Source organism: Phalacrocorax carbo, chromosome 1, assembly GCF_963921805.1.
Source record: "Phalacrocorax carbo chromosome 1, bPhaCar2.1, whole genome shotgun sequence".
In the NCBI taxonomy this organism is placed as follows: domain Eukaryota; kingdom Metazoa; phylum Chordata; class Aves; order Suliformes; family Phalacrocoracidae; genus Phalacrocorax; species Phalacrocorax carbo.
The window spans coordinates 14,594,728-14,617,671 of record NC_087513.1 but is presented as its reverse complement, the minus strand read 5'-3'; the positions used below and the strand labels follow the sequence as shown (position 1 = coordinate 14,617,671).

The following is a 22,944-nucleotide window of genomic DNA, read 5'->3' as shown; positions in this document are numbered from 1 at the left end:
TACCTCTAAGTTGTGCTTCCTTCCAAGGTCTCACTTACCATGTCAGGATTTTCCTGTTCCCTCCCATTTTTCTTTTATTTCTCACCCCTTTGGAAAGATTAGTTCCTAGTGAGGAATTACCTCTGGGGACACACAGACCATACATCTTACCTTTTGGCTGACTGACAGGTTAGATTTGATTAGTCACTTGCCCTTTATCTGGAAATAAATAGCATACAACGACAGAATGGGACTATAGACTGGTGTGGAGTAACACTGATGAATAGTTAGTAAGTAGCCTCCACCTAAGCAATATTTAATTACATTAAAGACTGTACAGAAACTTTTGAAAAACAGCACAGATATCAGCTAATGAATATACAGGTCAATTCTGTTTCTCTAGTACAGTCTTTTTCAGGCATTGCCAATATTATTTTTATTACAATTACCGTAAATATAATGTAGGTTTTGTACTTGAGCGTCAACATAGGGATGGATATATTCCTAGATATGCTACATATTTTTAAAAGAGAAAAATCCAAATTCACGATCCTATTCCATTAATCTCACCTGTCAGGTAGGAACAGCACCAACAATGTTCAATACCAAAAAGGTATATTTTGCACTTCTTTCTAAAAGTAGCTTAGCTCATGCATAATTGCACTGCATTATTGTCACTTGCTCCATGAATAAAGCATAAATACAGAGAAAACGAAGCAGATACTGGTAAACTGACAGTAGCAATACGCTTCATGATTCTCTGAAGCTGCAACGGCCAGTGCAGAACTCATGCAAATGCCCATTGCAAAAGCCATGCTAATGTGAGCATATGCTGTAGGAAGCGGTGCCCTTACTGTACAGCACTGCTGTCTCCAGGGCGCAGAGCGCTCCTGCTATGGAGCAGCAATATTTGGCTCCTAGTCTGCATTATCAAGCAAGGGATGACAGACACAGAAAGATGCAGATCATTCAGCTGGCTGCTGGCTCTCTCCCCAAATCCCCCTTTTCTCACACGCATGCAGAGATCCAGTAAACAGTACACAGTTTGGTATTATTGGTATTACTTGGTCTTTGTTTGCATTCAGACATATACTTCAGCTCCCCTCTGCATGTGGTCCATGTTTTGAGAGCTTGCTCCTATCTGCCTGATAAAGGAATTCTGTGGTTGCCATCGTTGTTGCGCACATCCTGAGTTGTACCCTGCGCTGTTGCACAAACAGCACCTCCGAGGTCCCAGTCCACTGCTAACATAAGTTTTCCTTCTCACTGTCTGCAAAGAGCTTTCTCTTCCACCCTGCCAGTCTGGGGAGGGGTATAAATGCTGTACAAAATACCTTCTGTGCCTTAGATGTGGTGTTTTCTTATATGTGCCCACGACCATGGTGAGCCAGGTTTTTGCTGAAAACACGGAATTTCCACAATGGAACGTATTTGAAAAACATGTCTGTTGGTGCTGCCTTGGACCCAAAGGTGGCTGAGGGATCACCTGCCATTTCTTCTGCTGGAGGAAGTCACCAAATCTGGACCTTTTAGAGAGGCTTGGGCATGTGTTTGATTTTGGAGATTGTTTGGTCCCATTCTGACTTGTGTGCCCACATATGCCTGTAACGAAATTTGCAGAAACCTATGTAATGATCATGGTTTCTCGCATATCCACCACAACAGAGCTTTAAGAAATATTTTAGTTCATACTTTTAAATGAGACTTAAAGTCTCCACTGTCTTGCCTTTCTTTATGCACTGTGGCAATGCAGTTGTTTTTATGTTACTTTGTACTCAGTTTGGTCACTGGCCATGACAGCAGATGACGAAATGCAAATGAAGAACTGTGGCATGAAGTTTTGCTGTATTTACAGAAGTGTTGGAAATCCTAAAATAGTTTCCATGATGCACGTGGTAGGGACTACAAGCAAAACCTCACACTAGTAACGTGATCCTGGGACTGTGGCAAAAATACTATCGCTACCAGGTGAGGCAAGGCTCCAGATTTATGTATACCTCTGAAAGTCCAAGAAGATGGAGAAAGCAACACAGCTGCTTTTCCGCAAACAGAGGAAGGGAGTGTCCTAACAGCCCCAGGAGCATCAGGTGGCCATAGTTTTGCATTTCTGGACTCACACATTGGTGTAAATAGATCTTTTCTAAATGAGCATGAAGCAAATTAGATCCCAGAGAAGTTTTAATTTACTCGTGTTTGTACTCTGACAGTTTGCAGATGGATTTTACCTTGAGGAGCCACCATATATGAAAAATTTAATATTAGATGGTCTAGCAGCCAAGAAAAAAATTATATAATTTGACTTACAGACCATTCCTTTCTGATCTTTCCTGTCGTTTTCATAAGTAAATGAGGCATCATCCATTAGAGAGGGCACACAGCTGGCTGAAAAAACACACTCATAAAGTAGCTTTCAATGTCATACTGTTGAACTGAGAGGCTATTTCAAGGAGTTCATAGCGATCTACCTTGAGCCCATTAATGTTAATTATTTTCATTACTGACTTGGAGAAAGGGTAAAGAACCCTTACAAACAGTGTGTATGGATCTAGACAGATATTCGAAGAACTTTGGCTGCAAGAATTCAGACTTCAACGGCAACGCTGGCAAATACTGAAAGGTTTTGAAATCTCTGAGATAAAACTGAAGTTGTGAAGTACCACACTTAGAAAAGGGGGAAGAAATGAGCAATTTGGAATAAAGAATAACTAGCACTGTTAGCATGTCAGCTCTGTAAGGGAAAAACAAATCAAATTGCATTGTATTTGTAGCTGATTATCAGAACACAAAATGACAAATCTTTCTCCATGGTACATTAGCTGCTTTGTTAGCTGTGTGTCATTAATGGGAAATAATTATTCTTTAGACAAATCTGGTGAGACCTCAAGTATAGAAACTCTATGTACAGCTATAGGCATATCACTTCCTCAGTCTGAGACCAGAGGGGACCAAGAAAACAGTACATTGGTCAGAAAGTGAATGGTTTGAAGACAGGTAATGTTAAGCTACTGAGCTTCTTACTTTGAGGGGAAAAAAAAAAAGAGAGAGAGAATTATGATTTTTTAAAAAAGAAAAAAAAAGAGAGAAGGTGATCTACTTCAGCTTGTCTGGACAATAAGTGAAATAAAAAGAATGACTTAGTTGGCAGCAAACCCCAATGCAGCATACAAAGAAATGTTGTAGGGTCTCCTTTTTTTTGAGATGTTTGACAGGGGTCTGGGGCAGAGGGTTTACTTGTCTTTCCCTTTGTTTCCAGAGAGGATTTCTGGACACCCATTCAAGCTCTACATTTCTATCAGTAGCATTTAACAGTACTGTCATTGCTATGGCCTATTGGATTGTGTGACTATTAATTTCACAGAGCAGCAGCTCTGCAACCATTTCTTCTGTTCTGCACTGAGACAGGTATGCTTTCTCAGGCAGAGTGGTGTGCTTAGCTTACTTTTCCTCATGGCCTTCACTGATTCCCTGTGCCAGTGCTTTTTATTACCAACTGAGCCATTTTGGTTTAGGACCTTTTCTTTTGCTATGCAGAGGAACAATGCCTGCAAATTATTCTATGAATTTAAAAGAGTGTAGAAAGAAGAACACAGGAAGAAACAGAATGGGACTTCTGATTTGATTAGTCATGCATATAGATGTACATATGCATATATAAATCAGTACACTACATTATTTATTGTTGTCTTTTTTATGTTCACAGGGCTACAGCTACTCACAGGGGCCAAGTTATATTCAAGGATGCCTTAGCACAACAGCTGTGTGAACAGGGAGGTAAGACCCACCATCATATTAAAAATATCTGGCAAATGTGGATGTCCATTGTACTAGCACGCCAATGCTGCTCATCACAAAAGCTATTTTGTAGAAAACATAGTATCAGGATCTTATTTATATTCTTAAAACTGGTACTTTCTTTGGTTTCATACTTCCCATTAGCTATCTGGGAAGCTGCTCTGTCCTCTCCGCTAAACATTGGGGAACATATAAAAGTAAGAGAAAATCCTGTTGTGTTATACACTTACCTGAAATCACCCTGTAACAACAAACATTTGCTTTTTGTCAAAACCAGAAGCTGAGTTTTAACTCTCAGTGTATTAACTATAAGCAAAAAATGCAATATGCCTTCAGCAAAAGCTTTGTTTACCATCCAGCTCACACATATCTCTGTGACAAACCTGCCTTCCCATTTTTTGAAAGTAGGCTATCAAATTTTTTCCTGTCACCTGTAACATTTGATCATTTTTATAGCTAAACAAAATGTTTGACTTACACAAACTTTAAAAACCTAATTGTTTCCACAGCTTATCATATATATCCTTTTGATGAATAACCTAAAAATAAATGTCCTGTTGTCAGCTGTTGTCTACAAACCGTATGCTGCTTTGAACCTGCTTCATTAAAACAGTGGGAAGTAGAGAAGGTATCCATCATTTTTGCTACAGGAGAGAAAGGAATTTCTGCGCTGATCCAGTTTTCTCTGCAGAATTCCAGTGATATTTCCATGTGAAAAGAGACATGGGCCAAACAGTCTAAAATAATTATTTCAGTATTAACAAACAAGAGAAAATCCCCCAAAATGCATCTTTTTGGGACATTAGAACTACAGGGTTTTTTTCCTGTGAGTTAGGAGTATCTGTGCAATGGCTTTTGCAACTAGAAGCGGTTGAACATTATGTCAGGGGCATATATTGTTATTCATATAAGGTATGAATAGTGCCTCCATGATAATAAGGGAAAAGTATTTAATTTTCCCATTTCAGTATTTGAGTTTTCAGTATTTTAAAATTTCAGTGGAAAGTAGGAAGGGGGATGCAGAGAGTTCCCTGAAGGTGTTACCTAGCAAGCTAGGAAGTTAGTTATATTTTGAATTAAGTAGAAAATCAGAAGGGAGTCTTATAATGACCTGGATGGAAGGTGATTGGGCCAGGCATGTATCAGTATTTTTGCTGTATAGAAGTCAAAAACATTTGGAGAAATTACCAAAATGCATTTTGTATTCAGAACAGGAGATAAATTGTACCCCCATAATGTGGGTGTGGAAGAGTAGTGTTTTGGTGACTAGTATAGGCAGTTTGGGAACAGAAGTACTGTCAGGAACACCATTTGGGATGTTTTAAGGAGGATGGTGAGGATATCTCACACAGGCTACTCACTGGATGGACACAGGTCAAGAATGGAAAAATCAATATGCAGAGTCATCAGCATAAAATGGGAAAAAGCTGAATAAGCAGATGAAACTCTCCAAAGCATGGCTGCGTGGTGAGCGCACCATGGCCAAAGGCAGTCTGTGGTGCCCAGAACAGGCAAGGAAAGGAGAAGGAAGTAAAAGATATATTGATGACAGAGTGATAGAGAGCCAGGCAGCTGGCAGTGACCAGCCCAATGAAAGCTACATGCAAGCAAGCTGAAAAGAAATATATGACTATCAGTGTCAGAACTGGCAGCATGGTCAAGGAGAATATGGGCAAAGCAACAAGATTTCTCCATGCTAGAAGAACATACCTTGATAAGCAGAGACTAGTGAGTAGAAATCCATCCATACAGTCCTTTCTTCAGACATGCTGTACCAGGATTTCTTAGTAGGATACTTGGCAGCAGGAATTGTAGTTCTTTCACCCTTTTCTCCTTTACATTTCTCCAACTTCGGAGCGTAAGCTAACCTCAAATCACCATTTTAGCAATACTTATGTTGGTTAGACCAAAAGGTTGTTATGCTACTGTGTGCTATTCGTGAGTTCACAGGGACTCTAAGAAAATGGCATTTGTGTATCAGTTGTGCGTAGAGAATAAAAGGCTCTGAGATGTGCCACCCCTGGGCCTTCACTGGCTGCTCAGCCATGACAGTCCCTTTGCCTTCTCCTCCCACTCAACCACTGATAGCCACGTCCTGCACTGCTTCCCTGAAATGACTTCCAGCTTAACCACCTTGTTGCAGTCTCCTGTATCCTCATGACTTTTGTGTTACCTGTGATTGTCCCATCAGTTGTCTTTGCTTTATAGAGTCAATTCAGACTTTGTGGATTTGTGTCTTCTAAAATATTTAATGTCATTGTGGTAACTCTGCAAACATCAGGTTTGACTTAGTCAAGGATCAAGAGGTACTGTTTTATAAGCAGTTCACAGTGTATGATAACCATGTAATTAATCATCATATTTCCCTATAATACTGATGTGCAAGCTTCTCAGAGGTTCTCTTGGTCCTTCTCTGTGCTTTACTGTGTTCAGTTTTGGACCCCTCAGTACAAGAAGGACATTGAGGTGTTGGAGTGTGTCCAGAGAAGGGCAACAAAGCTGGTGAAGGGTCTGGAGCACAAGTCTGATGAGGAGCGGCTGAGGGAAGTGGGTTTGTTTAGCCTGGAGAAAAGGATGCTGAGGGGAGACCTTATCGTTCTCTACAACTACATGGAAGGAGGTTGTAGTGAGGTGGGTGTTGGTCTCTTCTCCCAAGTAACAAATGACAGAACAAACGGAAATGGCCTCAAGGTGTGCCACAGGAGGTTTAGATTGGATATTAAGAAAAATTTCTTCACCAAAAGGGTTGTCAAGCACTGGAACAGGCTGCCCAGGGAAGTGGTTGAGTCACCATCCCTGGAGGTATTTTAAAGATGTAGATGTGGCACTTGAGGGTATGGTTTAGTGGGTGACTTGGCAATGCTACATTAACGGTTGGACTTGATGACCTTAAAGGTCTTTTCCAACCTAAATGATTCTATGATTCTGTGATTCTCCCAGATTTTTATCCTCAACAAGGCTTCTCTCCCCTTAGTTTCCTAGCTTGGCCGCAGTTTTCCTGACCCAGATAGTCAACCACTCTATTGCCTATTGCCCTTCGTCCTGTCCATTCCAGCACCAGGCTCTCCTCTGCCCTTTTGTTCTTATTTCTTCAGCAGACAATGTGCATTGCGTTACTCCCCCTAACCAGTGCATACTATTATAGCTCTTATACTGTTAGGATTAATTTTCCTATTCAAATAAAAGATGCTTTCTTTGAAGCAAACCCCACTTTTATTCCATGAAGACAATCACAGTTTCATCAATACTATTAATGTAAACAAAGGATTCTTTCAGAAAGAATTATTGAATGTATTTAGGAGTAAATATCATATTAAGATATACACAAAAGAGCAAGACAGATTGACATACATGAGGTTTTATGGTCTGTTTATAGCCCTAAATATCACTATACTGAAATACTATGGTAAATGATGTGACATATTAAGTAAAGAAAATAAAACCACAGGGCAACTTCATAGATTTATTACAGGATATCTTTTTATTAAGTATATTCACTGGAGATGATATCAGACTTCATAATAACTAGTACAAAGGATATACATGGAGCAAGGAATCTCAGAAATCATATTCACTGTGGCTGTCCACCCTCAGATGTGTATTAGTAAATCCTAATAGAGTTAATGGGATCTGTGAAGTGAAAGGAAAGTGTAGTTCTTATTTTGAAAAGAATTAGAGGATGATGAAGGGCAGCATTAAGGGATGGCAATGCCAAACAAGCAGCCCTATGTATAATGTAATGGAATAAGGAATGATGCCATAGGGAAAGACCAAGGAAAGTAAAATAATTGCTTCAAAAGCTGTGTGTTCAGCATATAATAAATATTTTAGGAAGTTAGAGAGATCCGTGAGAATTTAGGTAAACTTTAAAATTTATAAGAATTTTATTTGATATTGAAGAAAGGAGACAAAGTTATCATCCAGCATAACTAGCCAAGAAAACAGAAACTGTATAAACTAAGAGAGAAAAAATAGATGTCTTATAGATACTTTTAAGGACAAATAAAGATGTTAATGACTGATGGTATTCTTGCCATTAATATCTTTAATTAACAATATCTTTAACTTGTTGACTTAATAGCGAAATAAATGGAAAATAAGGTAAACTTATTATTGTGCAGATTGATTCATGTTTATTCCTGGCTTGAGTAGAACTAAAATCATACATTAATAAACAGTAGCATACTTGAAATGGAGCTGGCAGACCCAGCTGCATTGCACTGTAGAACTCAAGAGTTTAGCTTTGTATGAAAACAGTAATGCTGCTGGGAGGAACAGCTCGTGGTGCAGCTGACACTCATGTCTCACAACCCCGCCTGCCTTTACTGCATCAAGTAGTTTTAAAGAGTTAAAGAGACCATGTTCCTGGTACATTCTGTAACTTTGGACCAGTGCTAATGTTCTTTGGAATAAGGACCATACTGGGAGATTTGTGAGCACGTAATCTGGTTCTGACTGACCAGAGAAGAATCTCTGAACAGTAAAACCTAAGAGACGGAAAAGATGAAGGATATTGTTCCCTCATAGTGCAAAATCATTCCTTCAGCATAGTTCCCAGAATTTTATATCATCTCATACTCAATGCCACAAATTATAGTATTTGGATTCCTTTCTTAAGAAACCACTCTATGGTCTGACAGATGTCTCCGTACGAAAATTCCTCAGAATTGGCCCAGTCTCTCTTTTATTTGATAGCTTCTGCCCAAATGTTTGTGGAAGACCTTTTATGCATATTTTATACCTTGTAAATGTGGATTTAAGACCACTCTGAAAAAAATGCAAAACAGATTGGAGGCTCTCAGGCTTGAGCAGAGCAGTATTTTACAGAACAGAAGACTGGAGTTCAGAGCTGACGTATTGTTCCCTGGCTTATGTGTCAGTGAGAATAATGCAGCCCTCGGGCAACACACTGACTCTCTCTAGGGGGATGTTCAGCCTCTATCATTCAATAGCAATTTTGTTTACTCATATAAAGAAAGTATTGGCAGGAGTCTAAATAAAAGCATTAATTTTCTTTTTCATCTTCATCTGGCTGCTAATGACAAGGAGATTAGACTTTTTCATAATCTGCAAAATAGAATATACCTCTCTCCACATCTCATTTGCAATGAATTGATGAGCAACAGCTAATGGATGCTGGCTGTTGAACTCTGAGCAAGGTGTTTGTCTGGAAGCATTTGAGCATTTGTGTTTCTGTAATTCAGTTTTCCTTTATATTAAAAAAAAAGTTCAGAGCTCTGAGAAAAAGAAAAACTAGTCTATTTATTTTCCAGTGCATTTTAAGAATATTTTCTTATGCTGTATTCCCTACCTATCCCTGTACACAGGCTTGACTCCACAGATCTATGGAATATGGGTGTTATGCTTGCATTATGCTAGCTCTTTTTAACTGAATGGAGACTAGTTTTGCTTAACAGTTAACTATTACCATGCTTAATGATTTTGGTTCTTATTTTCCCACTGACATCAGGACCATCACCAAATCTTGTTTCCCTCCTCATATTCCGGCTCCTCTATCTGAAGACGACATTCCCTTCCCACTTCTCTCGTATTTCCCTCCCTTCCAGTTTAATCAAAATGGCATATTTTTCTATTGGTTTAACCTTTCAGTAGCCTTACTTCATCCACAGAAAATTTTAACCTTTTACTCCAAAAGATGCCTTCATTCTCCCTCATCCCATTGACACAGAGGCCCACAATGACCCCATTGACTTCTGAATTCCCTATTACTTTCCTCAAGTTTCTCACGCTTCCAGTTTGACTGTGGCCTTTCTCTCTCTGAATTACTCTGTATTGTGTACTTTATTCTGTGCTTTTTCTTACCAAAGGGATTGCCTTGTCTTACAAGGCAAGCATCCTACATTTCCTTACATTTTCTTGTATTGTATTTGCTCATGCCTCTTAGATGGTGAACTCTGTTGAGCTCCATTTCCATTCTTTGCTTAGTACAATTTATCTCTTGTAAGACTTTATATACCCAGGGTGCTAGTTAAAAATCAAAAAATAAATTCATTTAATTTACTTCTTTAAAAATAAATTACATTCTTATTCAAGCTACAATGCATTTTGGAGCCACACAAACACTGATTTTAAATTTAAAACCATCCCAACCAGTGCCTAAGGAACATCTAAGAAAGTGAACCATAGTTTAAATATGAAAGAAGATGGCCTTTTTTTTCCCCTCTTAGTCTGAAGTTTTGTATAATTCTTTTTAATTGTAAATGTTTTATATCTTTCCCTTGTATAGCTACTCTGCAGCATAACTTTTTTTTAACTTTACCATGTTATGCAAGGAAGCTTCGTTTGACTTCAGCCACACTGTATGGCCTACAGTACAATCAATATTGTTTTAAAACAAGTAGTTCTGTAAATTGATAAAAAAGGTACATCTGAAAATATTTCAAAACTGCTGAAGTTGTTTTCATGTGATGTTCTAAATTTCTATTATTTCTATTATTCTGGGGACCTTAACCACAATACTTGAAGATCAACACAGTGCTGTTTTGCAATGAAATATAAAATGTGATACAGAGATTATACATAAGAAGATTAAAGTCTAGGCTTGTCACTTATTAAATGGTACCTTCACAGTCTTTTGTCATATTCAGCTGTGGAATTTGAATTACAAAATTAGATTAAGGAATACCTGAGGCAAAAATGCTTGGGCTTCTCAGATCCTATAGAGATTTGGGAAACATAACCCCTCCTCAACATAAAGTCTTTGTTTATAAGAACAACCTTTTGTCCAAAATTAAGTGTTTGCTTAAGTCCACCTTTAGTATTTTTAAAATGAGTGATCAGTGTAGCACTAGTATGTATCTTAGAATCACAGAATCATAGAATAGTTTAGGTTGGAAGGCACCTTTAGAGGCCACCTAGTCCAACCCCCCTGCTGTGAGCAGGGACATCTTCAAATAGATCAGGTTGCTCAGAGCCCCGTCCAACCTGACCTTGAATGTTTCCAGGGTTGGGGCATCTGCCACCTCTCTGGGCAACCTGTCCCAGTGTTTCACCACTCTCATTGTAAAAAATTTCTTCCTTATATCTAGTCTGAATCAATCTTTTTTCAGTTTAAAACCATTACCCCTTGTCCTATCAAAACAGGTCCTACTAAAACTTTTGTCTCCATCTTTACTATAAGTCCCCTTCAAGTACTGAAAGGCTGCAGTAAGGTCTCCCTGGTATCTGCACAATTTCCTTCATTTCAGTCCATTGGTAAGCAGCTTTGCTTTGCACAACACCATGCATACAACTGAAGAGGTGTTTTAGGAAAAATTCTTGGAACCCAATTTCCTTTAATCAAATAAACAGCTGTTATATAAAAAATGTTGAAGTCAAAGGAGTTTGCAAATTTAAAGACTCCAAGTTTGTGCTATACCTGTGCCTTTTGGCTGAATGCTTAAATTTTGCATAATAACTTCAGAAAGTATCATTAGTGATTGTGTGTATCCTGGGCTGGACTGCCTTCCACAGAAATCCTCTTCCACAGAGCGATGCCAAGTGACCTGGGAGGAACGACAGTCTTGTCTTTTGTTTTCATTTCAGTCCTGAACTGCTCTTGTTGGAGAGGAAGGTCTCTTTCAGCTGAGTTACTCTCAAGGCCTAATGAACTTTGCTTGGCAAACTAATGAGTCTGCCCATGGTGTGGCCTGACGTGACCATCGTCCTCATAGATGAGCACTAGACAAGTGGCTTTCAGCCACACCTGTCCTTGCAGCGGGTCATCCCTTAGTGATGATCTGGAGCTAACGAAAAGGGGTAATGCAGAGCAACAGAGACAAATGTCTTATTTTAAGCTTAACCTCTTTTGACACCAGGAATATTTCAAATCCCATGCCATAATGTACTTCTCCTACAGGCAAAAACCAGAACAACCTGCATTGCTTGATCTGGGAAACAATTCAGTTAATACAACTTAATCCATTTCTTCTGTGCAAGGAGTCTGTAAAAGTCTTCTAGAGAAATTTATACAAGCCTCCATAAAGAAAAACAATGCCTGGGACTGCAAGGGACAAATGCAGTCTTTCCCTGTGTAGTACCCACCAGTGCAGCCCAGCGTTATCCTGGAGGCAGTGCCAAGCTCAATGTGCAACTGGAGTTGGATTACTCCAGATTTGGTACTGTCATGATGAGAGGCCTTGGCCATTGCTTAAGTCATTATTGGCATTTCTTCTGGGGAAGACAAGATGGCATTGGTAAGTTTCTTGTATGAAAATGCAGCAAGTTAGCTACATAAAGAAAAAAACCCCATTTAATATTTCTGCATGTCTGAAATATCTATTTAGCATCAAACTCTCGAGAGTGCCTTTGCTCTTTGCTGCAGTAAAGTTTTCAGTGGTTCTGTGGTTGTTTTCGGTGTTGTCTATATATGTATAAGGTTACTGGATGGAGTAAAAGCTGATAGTTTTCTGAATTGTAAGTCAGTTAAATTAAAGGTTCCTGTCTAAGCTAAATCCAGACTGCTTGCCATTCTTTTCTGGTCTGTAGATACCTCAGTTGTTTCTTGCTCAGTCTTTTTAATCACCAACTTCCCCATGAAACACTGCAGTTTCATTACAGAATGTCATGCCTCCATGCAAACCCAGTGCTAAAGGAGACAGCAGGAAGAGAAAAACCAGAGTCTTGAGATTTGTGTTGGACTTTCTATTCAAATGACTATGTGTGAGGGCTCTAGACAGATTGCTGCATTCATTTTTATGTTTATTTTTAATCTATTTTTCGTTTGTCAGATGTTATGACAGAAATTGCAGTACTTCAGCAATTTTTTGCAAATATGCTGAAGAAATCAGGAGTACTTATACAATTTAGGTCACTGCCCAACAAGAAACACAGAATCATCAAAAGAATCCTAGATTAAGAAATTCTCTTTTTTTGGTCTTCTATTTACTAAAGTAAAAAATACAGCTAGAAATATAGCTGCACAGGTAATGTACTGAGAGGAAGAAGAGGTAGCTGTTCCCCAGGAGCTTACTTAAATGCACTCCTTTTGCCTCTGTGAACAAAGTGTAACTTACTCTGGATTTAAGATCAGGCAAGGCTATGGATGTGGTAGCTACCATGGAGTATCTAGCGTACTGTGTAGCTTCCTGCTAGGCTTCCCCATATTTCTTATGTAGCTGGGCCCTTTCAGATCCATTCTGTTTTCATTTGTGTAATGTTACACTGAGACTCCTGTTGCAAAGTGTTAGGAGAAGACTATTTAATAAAGATTTTTCATTTCACACACATGCCCCTCATGCTTTGTCATTACAATATTCTACTGTTTCTTGGAAGACAAAGACCTACTGGGGAATTGATTCAGCAATGCATGTAAAAACATGCTTTAGAATAAGTGTTTGATTCAGTGATTTGTGGAGTCAATCTGTTACTTGTTGCCCTTGGAATATTAGGATTTTTTTTCTCCCAACAATATACCCAGTAAAATGTTGTCCAGTGCAGTATAAATGGTCAAAATGTGGCTTTTTTGCCTCACCTAGACTATTTCTTTTGTTCAGCCTAATTCCGACTGTCTGTCAATCACTGAATTACTGAATCTTAATCCAAATAATTTCTCATAATATCTCATAATCTTAGGCTAGAAGTAATCTTTCTTACCTGGCTGTACAGCCATTTCTGTCTTTCATTTATTATTGATGCTTATTTTAATTAAAGAATTTTTTTTTTCTTTCCTATTATATTTGTATAACTTTCAGTGTGTATCACAGTTTTCCTATTATCTGTAGGGATAGTTAACTAAGAGAACATGTACTGTACAATTTGTTTTATGCTGAATCGATTTTTAATGCTGCAGTTAAGCCCTGATCATCAAGATATTCATGCATTGTGTGTCTTTGTTCTCCGCAGCCCCGACAGAAGCTCCCTTACATCCTCACCTAGGTAGGTGATTTGTCATTTTTATTACTAAAACTCAGAATCACTAACTTTATTATAATATAAACAATCTATAAGGCCATATGAAACTAGCTCTGGGGAATTCAAATAAAAATGAGACTCATATAAAATGAATCAAATTATGTCTAATTCTGATTAGTTGTTTTTCAATTGTGATTTTTATTGCTGTTTATTTATTACCTTTGAGCCCTTGCAGTGTGGGTATATCATGCTGCAGAGCTTTTCTTCCTAGCTATGTATTAGAGCATCTGTTTGCACGAGGACCTGTAACCCCCAGAGAAGGACAGCACCGTCACACCAGTGCTGAATTGCTGGGAGGAAGGTTTTGTCCCAGTGCACCTCTAAGACACACCCAGGAGCAGGGTCTCCAAGCTGGGCACGGAGCAAGCAGCAAAGCCCCAGCCCTGCACCCACCAACCCATGCGTTGCAAGTTGATTAGTCCAGAACAGATTCTGGCATCTTTGCCTAATTTGAATAGCAGGTGGCAGTCACTGCACTCATTTAAAGGAAGTATCTGTAGAGAAGGTCTAATACAAACACAGGTGCCAAAGTTTTGGGATTTGGGTTTCTTTTGGTCCTCGTACATGAAAGATACAGCAAGTCTTAGTGGAAAGTTGGATTCCAGAGCTTGCAGACCAGTGGTTAGAAACATTTGTATAACATAACTCACAGTTTGTATTCCTTAAATGAGCTGGCCTTTACTAACAGCTCCACTGATAGCAGCAGAGAAGTTCCAATGAGCTCATGGATTTTTGCTTTTGAGTTATCCGAATGAACCCCCTGACTAGTACACTCACTAGGGCATCTCATCCCTCCTTGAGCCAGTGTTTCCAAAATCTGGATTTGGAGGGATTTTTTTCTGAACACTCAGAGCAACGAACAAGGTGGAACAAAATATCTTAAAACATTTAGGATGTACTCGATGAGAGCATCTTTTCGTAGCCATCACATTTTGGTAACAGATTGGGAGATAGCTTAATTTTATGTAGTACTATGATCCAGAGTAAGCAAAAAAAGCCGTAACTGAGAAAACCCTGCTTTTGTAACTAGAATACTTTAAAAAGCTGATTTCCTCATTTTACAATGCATTATTTTAGCTTTAGGTGAGACAACACTTAGAAAGCCCTGGATGATTACACTGGATTTTTTTCATATAATGCTTTCTTTTCTTTGTAGCTGAAATGCACAGTGACAGCATTATCCTACGAGATGACTTTGACTCTTACCATCAGCAAGAATTGAATCCTACCATGTGGTGAGTTTCAGACTTCTGCTTTCCCTTATATACATTTGAGCAAATTAAAACATTTTGGTTATTATAGTTAAGCATTTGTATTATATTAATTCCTAGACACTTCAGCTCACATTGGTGTAAGCTTATGTGTGTCTTTGCTCCATTAGGACCTGAATATATTCATTTATTAATTAATTGATTAATGAGTGATTGAGAAATTCTAATCCCATTGAATGACAAATTCTCATTTATTTCAGATTTTGAATTCATCAAAAAATAGAAAGTCAGAATAAAACTAGAATTAAATACTTCCATCTAATTTTCAGCTGCTGAAAATGTTTATGGTTGAAGTTTTTCTTTTTTTTATAGAAGGCAAATTTTCAAAACTTTTGTATTGTATAGGAAAGAAAACCCTTTCCTTCCCAGCTTTGCACAGCAACTCCCAATTGCTAGTTTTTTCTCGTTCAACAGGATCCCTGAGTAGGGTCGTTCGTATTATCACAGTTTATGTCTGAAACAGCAAGCACAGGTTGTTATCATTCTTTAACTGGTTGATGCTGTTGGAGAAGCTCAGGACACCACATGCATAATAGGCAAGTACGATTTAGGATAGGTCAGGCTGAAGATTTATTAACTATGACCATGGTGAGAGAGCACTTGGACAGCATCTCCCCCTTTGCTCCTACGTTCTCTGCCAAGTGATTGCGGAGGTCCAACCAATACACTGTTTCAGAAAACAAAGAAAGAGGGGAGGTTAAACAATAATTTCAAAGTTAATAAAGCCAAGTACCCATCCTTGGGAGGGATGGACTCCTGAAGCAGCTGCCACAGTTCCAAGGACTCCAACAGTAAATAAGAGGACAATATGGAGAGATGGCTGCTGGTGGAGCCTATGGGAGTGGCACACCCACTGTTATCTTAGCTCAGAAGTGGGGAGTTGGAAGACTCCAACAGACTGTTAGCTTTTAGGCAAAAAGAATGTTCTTTTAGCAAAGATAGCCGTTAGCCAGACCTCTCAGTCTTAAATATTAATAATTTTACCACCACAACGATCACAATGATAGATTACCATTTCATATGATACATGTATGTACATCACAAAAGAGGAAGTCATAGGTCTCTTGTACAAACTGATTCTGTTCTGTACAGTTCTGTACAGAACATTTCTACTGGTCATACTGTACCCAGATAAACACATCTATCAGTCTTAACATGAAGTTTTGAAGGTTGGAGTCTCCTTTTTTTTATATATGTTTGTTACTGAGTTTTCTATTCCTTCCAATCCTATTTCAAAAATATAACTGATTTTATTGATTTAATTCATACAAGACAGAAATGTTTTACTGCATTAGTTTATCTTGTTCAAAAAAATTCTTGATGAGCATTTAGCAGTTACCTGCATTTTTTTTTTGTTAGGAATACACACATTATGTGAAATCTGACTTAATTTTCCTTTTTATTAAGGCCTGTCACAGTTTTCCATCTGTGCAAGTCTTTCACAGTTTCACAATCTTATGTAAAAAGATTATGGTTTATGGAATTTTATGGATATTTTTCTTTTGCACATACTTACTGTAATATGTGCCTACTATTTTTCCTCCTTTTGTTCCTTCTGTATCATCTCTTTAAATGTTTTTCTGGATGGATGCATTAAGGACCTGGAATACTGTTATATTAAAAAAACCTCTTTCTTTATGGGAATGAATAGATCAAGGACTCTTAATGGGTTACAGAATAGCTGCCAAGGTAGATAGCTTTAGCAGCAGTGTGTTAAATGGACTTGAGTGGAAAGAAATGAGAGGAGGCATTATTTCTCTGCAGATGACTCATAACTCACAGAGGGCCTGTCTGCTGGGAGCCTCCGTAATTTATTTATCCATTGCTCTGTTATCTTTAAATTCATCCTTGCTTTATAGAAGTCTCAAAGAGGAATTTCAGACTAAAAGAGCCCCCAGTCTCTTGCTCCTTTTGTCCCCAAGATTTGGATTTGGTCCCCCTGGAATAACTTTGACCCACCTTGGTTGGTGGGTCAGTGCACTGAGGTGTGTATTGGGAGAGGAAGTCCCAAAACTGACCGCACCCAGATTTTCCTGTAATAGCAGCAGAAAGCCGACATCTTCAGCAATGCTAAATAAAAGTGGAGCACAATAATGAGGTGTCATGAGCTTTTCTGCATAAAGTATTTCTACAGTAGCTCTGCCTCCAGTGAAGACACACTTAGTGACAGAAAGCTCATTCTCATTTGATTGTCAAGTGGGAGTTAAATCAGGGATTAATAGCAGTTTACGCCATCCACCCTAAAATTGCATTTTTTCCCCTGGCAGCTGCTAAAATCCCATCTTTACCACAAACAATTGTGGTAACTGATAGAGCAGTATTTCCAGCCCTGCTCAGTCGCTGGTCTGCTGTGCTCAGAGTGTGCGGTAGCAGCTGCCTTGTGTGCACCGATACTCCAGCAGTGCTGTGTCACCAGGGGCCAGTTAGACTAAGCCACTCTAAATAATTTCTGAAATCATTATTTCTATAAAGATGAAAAGTGGAGTGTTTGCATTTTTCTATGATCTTTTCTTCCCAAATCCTATATAACTCTGGCTTGGATGTGATTAGCATTGTCCCACGCCTCCTGATCCCCTTTCTGGCATGTGCAGCTCTGGCAGAGACGTACAGTCCAAGTGCACAAGCAAAGCATTTTATAGCTTCTGTGTGTGTCTAATGTTATGAGTCTCAGCAGAGCCCATGTGTCACTCCATTGCTGGGAGAGGCCTCACATCAAATAACTATTTTGCACAAGGGCACTGTATGATTTCGAGAGCAACTGCCTGGTTTTTATGGATTTCTGCTCTTTCAAATACATTAAAAGACACATCCTACCCAGCAACCATCTGTTTCTTTGGAGGCTCAGGAGCAGGGAAGGAGTGGCTACGAGTGTTTCTGGAGCTGCAAGGGAAGAGAGAGGGAAGGTTGGGCTGGGGTTTTTTGTAAACAGAAAAATCACAGCGTCTGGGAATGGGTTTCTGACCTAAATCACAGTTTGGTGATCAAAAGGAAACAGGAGAAAATGCTAAAGTGGGAAAGGACAAGGAAAGGAGGAGGCAGCAGGAGAGGTCATAAATGGAGAAGGAAACAGGGAGGATTTCTGCGCTGGGAATGCAGGAATGGGAGCACGTGTCAGCTCTCTTATTTTCTTGGGACTCAGCTACCATGCTGATTTTCTTGTGTGGTGTGTCCAACTAATTTTTATATTCTTTTCTTCCAGCATGCAACCATGTCAGAATATGACTATTTCCAAAGTCCCCACCTCTTAGGTGCAAGCCTGCTTACTTAAGCAAAGATTTCTTCATTTCTTGGGTCTCATTTGTCACCAACTTTACAAAGATCTCTTTGGCTTGTGAAATAAATATGCTTCACACATTCATAAATGTCCAATGTATTTTATGTCTAACATGTATTAGCTGTGGTCATTAAGGTAGGTAAGTGTCTCCCACTCCATGGTAAAGGTAGCACCAATGGCCGAGCCAAGCGGTTCACAGCTGACTTGCGGAACTAATTAGACAGTAACGTTTTGTTTAGTGCATTTTTCAATTACAAGTCTAATGGCACAAGCGATTGGTGGTCCATGAGACTTGCTGAAAACTGGCAGGAGTATTATGTTCAGAAAGTTCAGGGACTATGGAAGTAATTGATTTCCTCTGTAGGGAAGGGGAATCTGCACCATGTACTCCTTGCCAGGGAAGGGCCAGGGAACGGCTGGATGAAAGAGGTCCAATATGGGTGGTGTCTGGAAGACTGTCTAGGTCATTGAGGACCTTTATCTGTGACCAACTTGTTTGGATGTAATCTCATAGAATTGCAGAGGAGAGTATAAAAAAGGTGCTGTGTAAGAACTAAACCAGGTCAAATAAGAACAAATCTAGAAAAAATATTTTGTTTAATCCTATGATAAATGATTTAACATTGAGACAAAAAGGAGGGAAAAAGAAGATGCATAAATTAGTGAAGAAGAGATGCTGGCATTAATGTATGTTTCTATATTAAAAACTTACTTTAACAGTACAGCTGTAGAAAACAGGGGATTCAGTACATTTAAAAAAGAAAGACTCTGTACAGAAGCTTGTTGCTGGCTAAACTCTTCTTCCCAACTTGATGCCATGTTTCACCTCAAAGCCTATCAGCAGTCCAAACAGCAGTCATTTACGGAAGTCATACACTTCAAAGATGACATGAAGAAAAGCTGAGCACATAAAATCAATCAATAAGAAACAGGTTCCATCACTTCTTCATGGCATATGAGAAATGAAGAGGTACAGTGATATTTCCAGTGGCAAAGAGGTGGAGGAAAGCTTTGTGACAGGAGAGAAAAGTCCTAAAGTGGTTTCAAAATTGCACTAAAACTGTGGGATTAAACTTCAGAAAGATTTATGTTTAAAAATCTCTTGGCAGCTTGAGGTGTTTCTCTTCTTTGTAGTCCAGACATCACAAAAGACATCAGTCAATATAATGTCCACAAACTCAGGTATAGTAGAGGGAAATGAGATGACAAATAGTGATGAGGAAACAGCAGATGTTTCCCCTTCAGCAAAGTGAAGAACAATAGCAGAGAGAGGTGGGAATCTCTAAGCCAGAGATGAGAACGATGGCAGGTCTGCAGAGACGACATCTAGATGAATATGACACACATCAACAGTGGCAGTGAGTACCAGCTGTGAAGAGAAAACTGAAGTGATTTTAATGTGCAAAGATTTTAGACCAGGCAGGTGAGAAAGATAATGTAAAAGGCTGCATGCAGCCAGGGCAATTAATACTGTCTTGTGTTTGTATAAATAGAAAAGAAATTAACCTTCCTGCCTGCACCAGGAACGGAACAAATTGGATCATTTCTAAACATGTAATACTATGTTGATGATCTGAGAAACAGCAGATCAATTATCTTACTCTTCATGCGTTCCTGCCAAGCTAGTGAGCAATTTATTGTCAGAGGTAATGCATTTCAAAGAGACTACAAAGGTTTGAATCAGGATTACCAACAGCCATCCAATTTCTTATGAGAGGAGTCATCCTACAAAGGAGGAGTGATGATGAAACAGCTGTATTAGGACAGTGTTTCTGGATTTCCAGACAGTATTTCATAGACCACATTACAGAATTATAATAGACGAACAGCTGAATCACTTTGTATTCATTGAACTATGAGAACTACAAAATTAAAATATCCCTTGGATGATGTAGCCTGACCTTTCACGAGGGACTAAGTGGTCCTTATGTAGTATTTACAGGCCTGCCATATCTGTCTCTCCCTGCATGTGTCAGGGGTTCAGGCAGATACTCCACTATAAAACTCCAAAATGTAGGGGAAGATAATGAAAATAACGCTCTTAAACACCCAGAATCCTACACAATTCCAGGTATTCTTCTAGTTCTTGTCCCTCTGTTCTTCAGCTGTCAGAGTTTAGGGGACAAGCAAAATTTAGATAGCAACAAAATATGTCCTTCATGAACTCTGTTTCTTTACTTTCTCTTAAAGTACAATTTTGTTTACTCACATGCTCTCTTCTTGCCTTACATTGAGAAATAAAATTATTGACTGACTGTGGCTTCTATAAGTAAATATTAACTCACTGAAGTCAATAGGAACTACATTATTTTATTAGAAGATTCAATTTTGCTGCTTAAATTCAAAATCCTAAATGCTATTGATGTGAATTGCTGAACTACTCTATCGACATGCTCATACAGGAAAAAAACTCTAGGATTTCTTATGTCTGACTTTGTTTCAGGAAGTGGAGCTGAAACTGACCTTTAATAAAATCTCAGAATGAGTGAGAGATCTGGAAAGTAGGAACAAAGCATTCATCTTTGACTTCTTTAATGGACTTGGGCATAAGAAAGCCAGTCCTGTGCTGAATTCACCCAGGACCAACTGAAAAGATCTAAAATAACAAGTACAATCAATTATTCACCACATCTATGCATCTGAAAACCTGACATCTATCACTCAGCTGAGCTTAGCACTCACAGACCTGCAGGGTATTGTGCAGGGCGTTGTACGCTGCCCAGAGTTAACACATTCCGCTGAAAGTTACCCACACTTTGCTGCCCTGGGAAGCCAAGGGAGTGGTGAGGAGCCCCAGCCTGCTGCACGAGCAGACCAGGTGGTAGCTCCATTTAGTTAAACAGTACTTTAAGAATTATTTTAAACGTTATTTCTAATCACTACCTAGCTTCACAGCAGCCCATCCTCCCTTGCTCACACCTTTTGGATGCATGGCCTCTGCAGGGAAAAGCTGTCCCAGCCTCTTCCTTGCAATGCAGCTGGAGATTTCATTTGCCCTGTCCAGGACCATGGTGGGTTGATGGTTTTCAGATACTCAGGAATAGAAAAATCCTGCTCCAAGCCATTTACAGGAAGACTTGAAGAGTTTTAACACAACACTTATTGATGAAAAGATAAACAAGCAACATAAATTAGGAAAAGAGATGAAAAAAACCCAAGGAAATTCGTATAGGAATCTACTATACATTGATAACATGTATCAATTATCTATGAACAACTACAATCATTGAAAACTCTGTCATATATGTTGACAGCAAGTCCCTATCTCCTTGGGATTTCTTCCTTTCCATCTGATTTCCTGTAGATTTGCCATCCAGAAATTAGTTGGAAAATGAAAAAAAAAAAAAACAGAAGAAAACCAAACCTTTTCATGCTACTAAACTAGATCTGGGCTGTGTATACGGGAATGTGTATTTTGGTGGCATCATACTTCAGAAAGGGTTGCCAAATCTGCGGCACTCTGTGTGAGAGAAGACAAAGACAAAACAGCCTAAACCCCCCTTACATATAAGTCCATTGCACTTAAAACTCTAAAAATACTAGTTATCAAAGTACAGACAAAAATCACAAAAAATTAAGGTTTGGAGTGAGTTCACCCTTGCTTACAATAGAGTTGCTCCAGGAGCAAAAGGTTGCCTGTAGGTTTGATGTTAAAGCTGAGCTTTGGATGCCCAAAGGCAATGTTGGTCAGCCCCATCACAGGCAGTTTGTCAGGGGCTGGGAGCATCTCCAAACTTTTTTTAAAAAATCTGCTGCTCATGCCAGGAGCCGATACCGTGACCCTTGAAGGTGAGGGAGAGGCACCTTTCCCTCTGCTCCGCAGTCAGGTGCCCACAAAGCCTTTTATATTAAATTAAGAAATATCTGGACAGGTGCTATTAGTTGGCTCAGCAGCACTTACCAGGCTCTCTGAGACTTTCTTCATACTTTTTCCCCTAAAAGGTGAACAGAGTGGCAACTCCGTTACTAGGATCATGGGATATGACAAATACAGATAGAAAGCAACAGCAAGACCCATGTTACAGCAGCTGGGCTTAGGAGCCTCTTAGTGCTCAGTTTTGGGTAGGGTCTTCAGCCTTGAGTCTGCCCTTTGGTGTAAATAACTCTGTGGACTGGAGGGGTGCTGGTCCTATTCTGAGCTGTTCTGTACGGGAACTCCGTGATGGTGGGTTAATATATGGTATCTCAAACGTGCAGTAAGGATTTTGGAAGAAGAGTAACTTTAGGGTAAATAATAAATGTAAGAGTTCAGCTTGGTTTCCCATGGTGTGACGTTTTGCAGTCGATGAGCAGGGACACTCCTTTTGCAGGGGCGCAGTGTGCAGAGCGCAAGTACTTATTCGCAAGGGGCTTTTTCCAGAGGCAGCACTAGTGCATCATATGTACAGTTGCTCTTTACATTCAGCACCATGATAACAAAACAGTCCAATCTGTCTAAGTACCAATATATAATGGTCTTATTTTACAGTTTACAAGCCCGATGAGGTCTCAAATGAATGGTTTCTTTTCCACTTTGAACATGGTGTGTTCTTCCTGTAGGTCTGAATGCAGTAGCTGCGAGGTTGGAGAGCAGTGCGGTGTGATAATGCATGGCAATGCCGTCACTTTCTGTGAGCCATATGGTCCCAGAGAACTGGTAAGTGAAAGCTGGCGCATCTGCCGGGGCTGGGACTGCAGGCTATGAATCAAGGCTGCCTCAGCTGCAGAGACGTCGGT

The 22,944-nt window shown here is 39.3% G+C and overlaps 1 protein-coding gene across 2 annotated transcripts in view; it reads left to right on the top strand.

Moving 5' to 3' along the window:
* RELN (reelin) overlaps positions 1-22,944 on the top strand; it is a 297,184-nt gene that overhangs the window by 116,372 nt on the left and 157,868 nt on the right. For both annotated transcript variants that reach the window (XM_064444494.1, XM_064444504.1), the window contains exons 4-7: positions 3,680-3,750; positions 13,615-13,647; positions 14,840-14,918; positions 22,768-22,864. In XM_064444494.1, the coding sequence (XP_064300564.1) occupies positions 3,680-3,750; positions 13,615-13,647; positions 14,840-14,918; positions 22,768-22,864 (280 nt within the window). The remainder of the gene's footprint in view (positions 1-3,679; positions 3,751-13,614; positions 13,648-14,839; positions 14,919-22,767; positions 22,865-22,944) is intronic.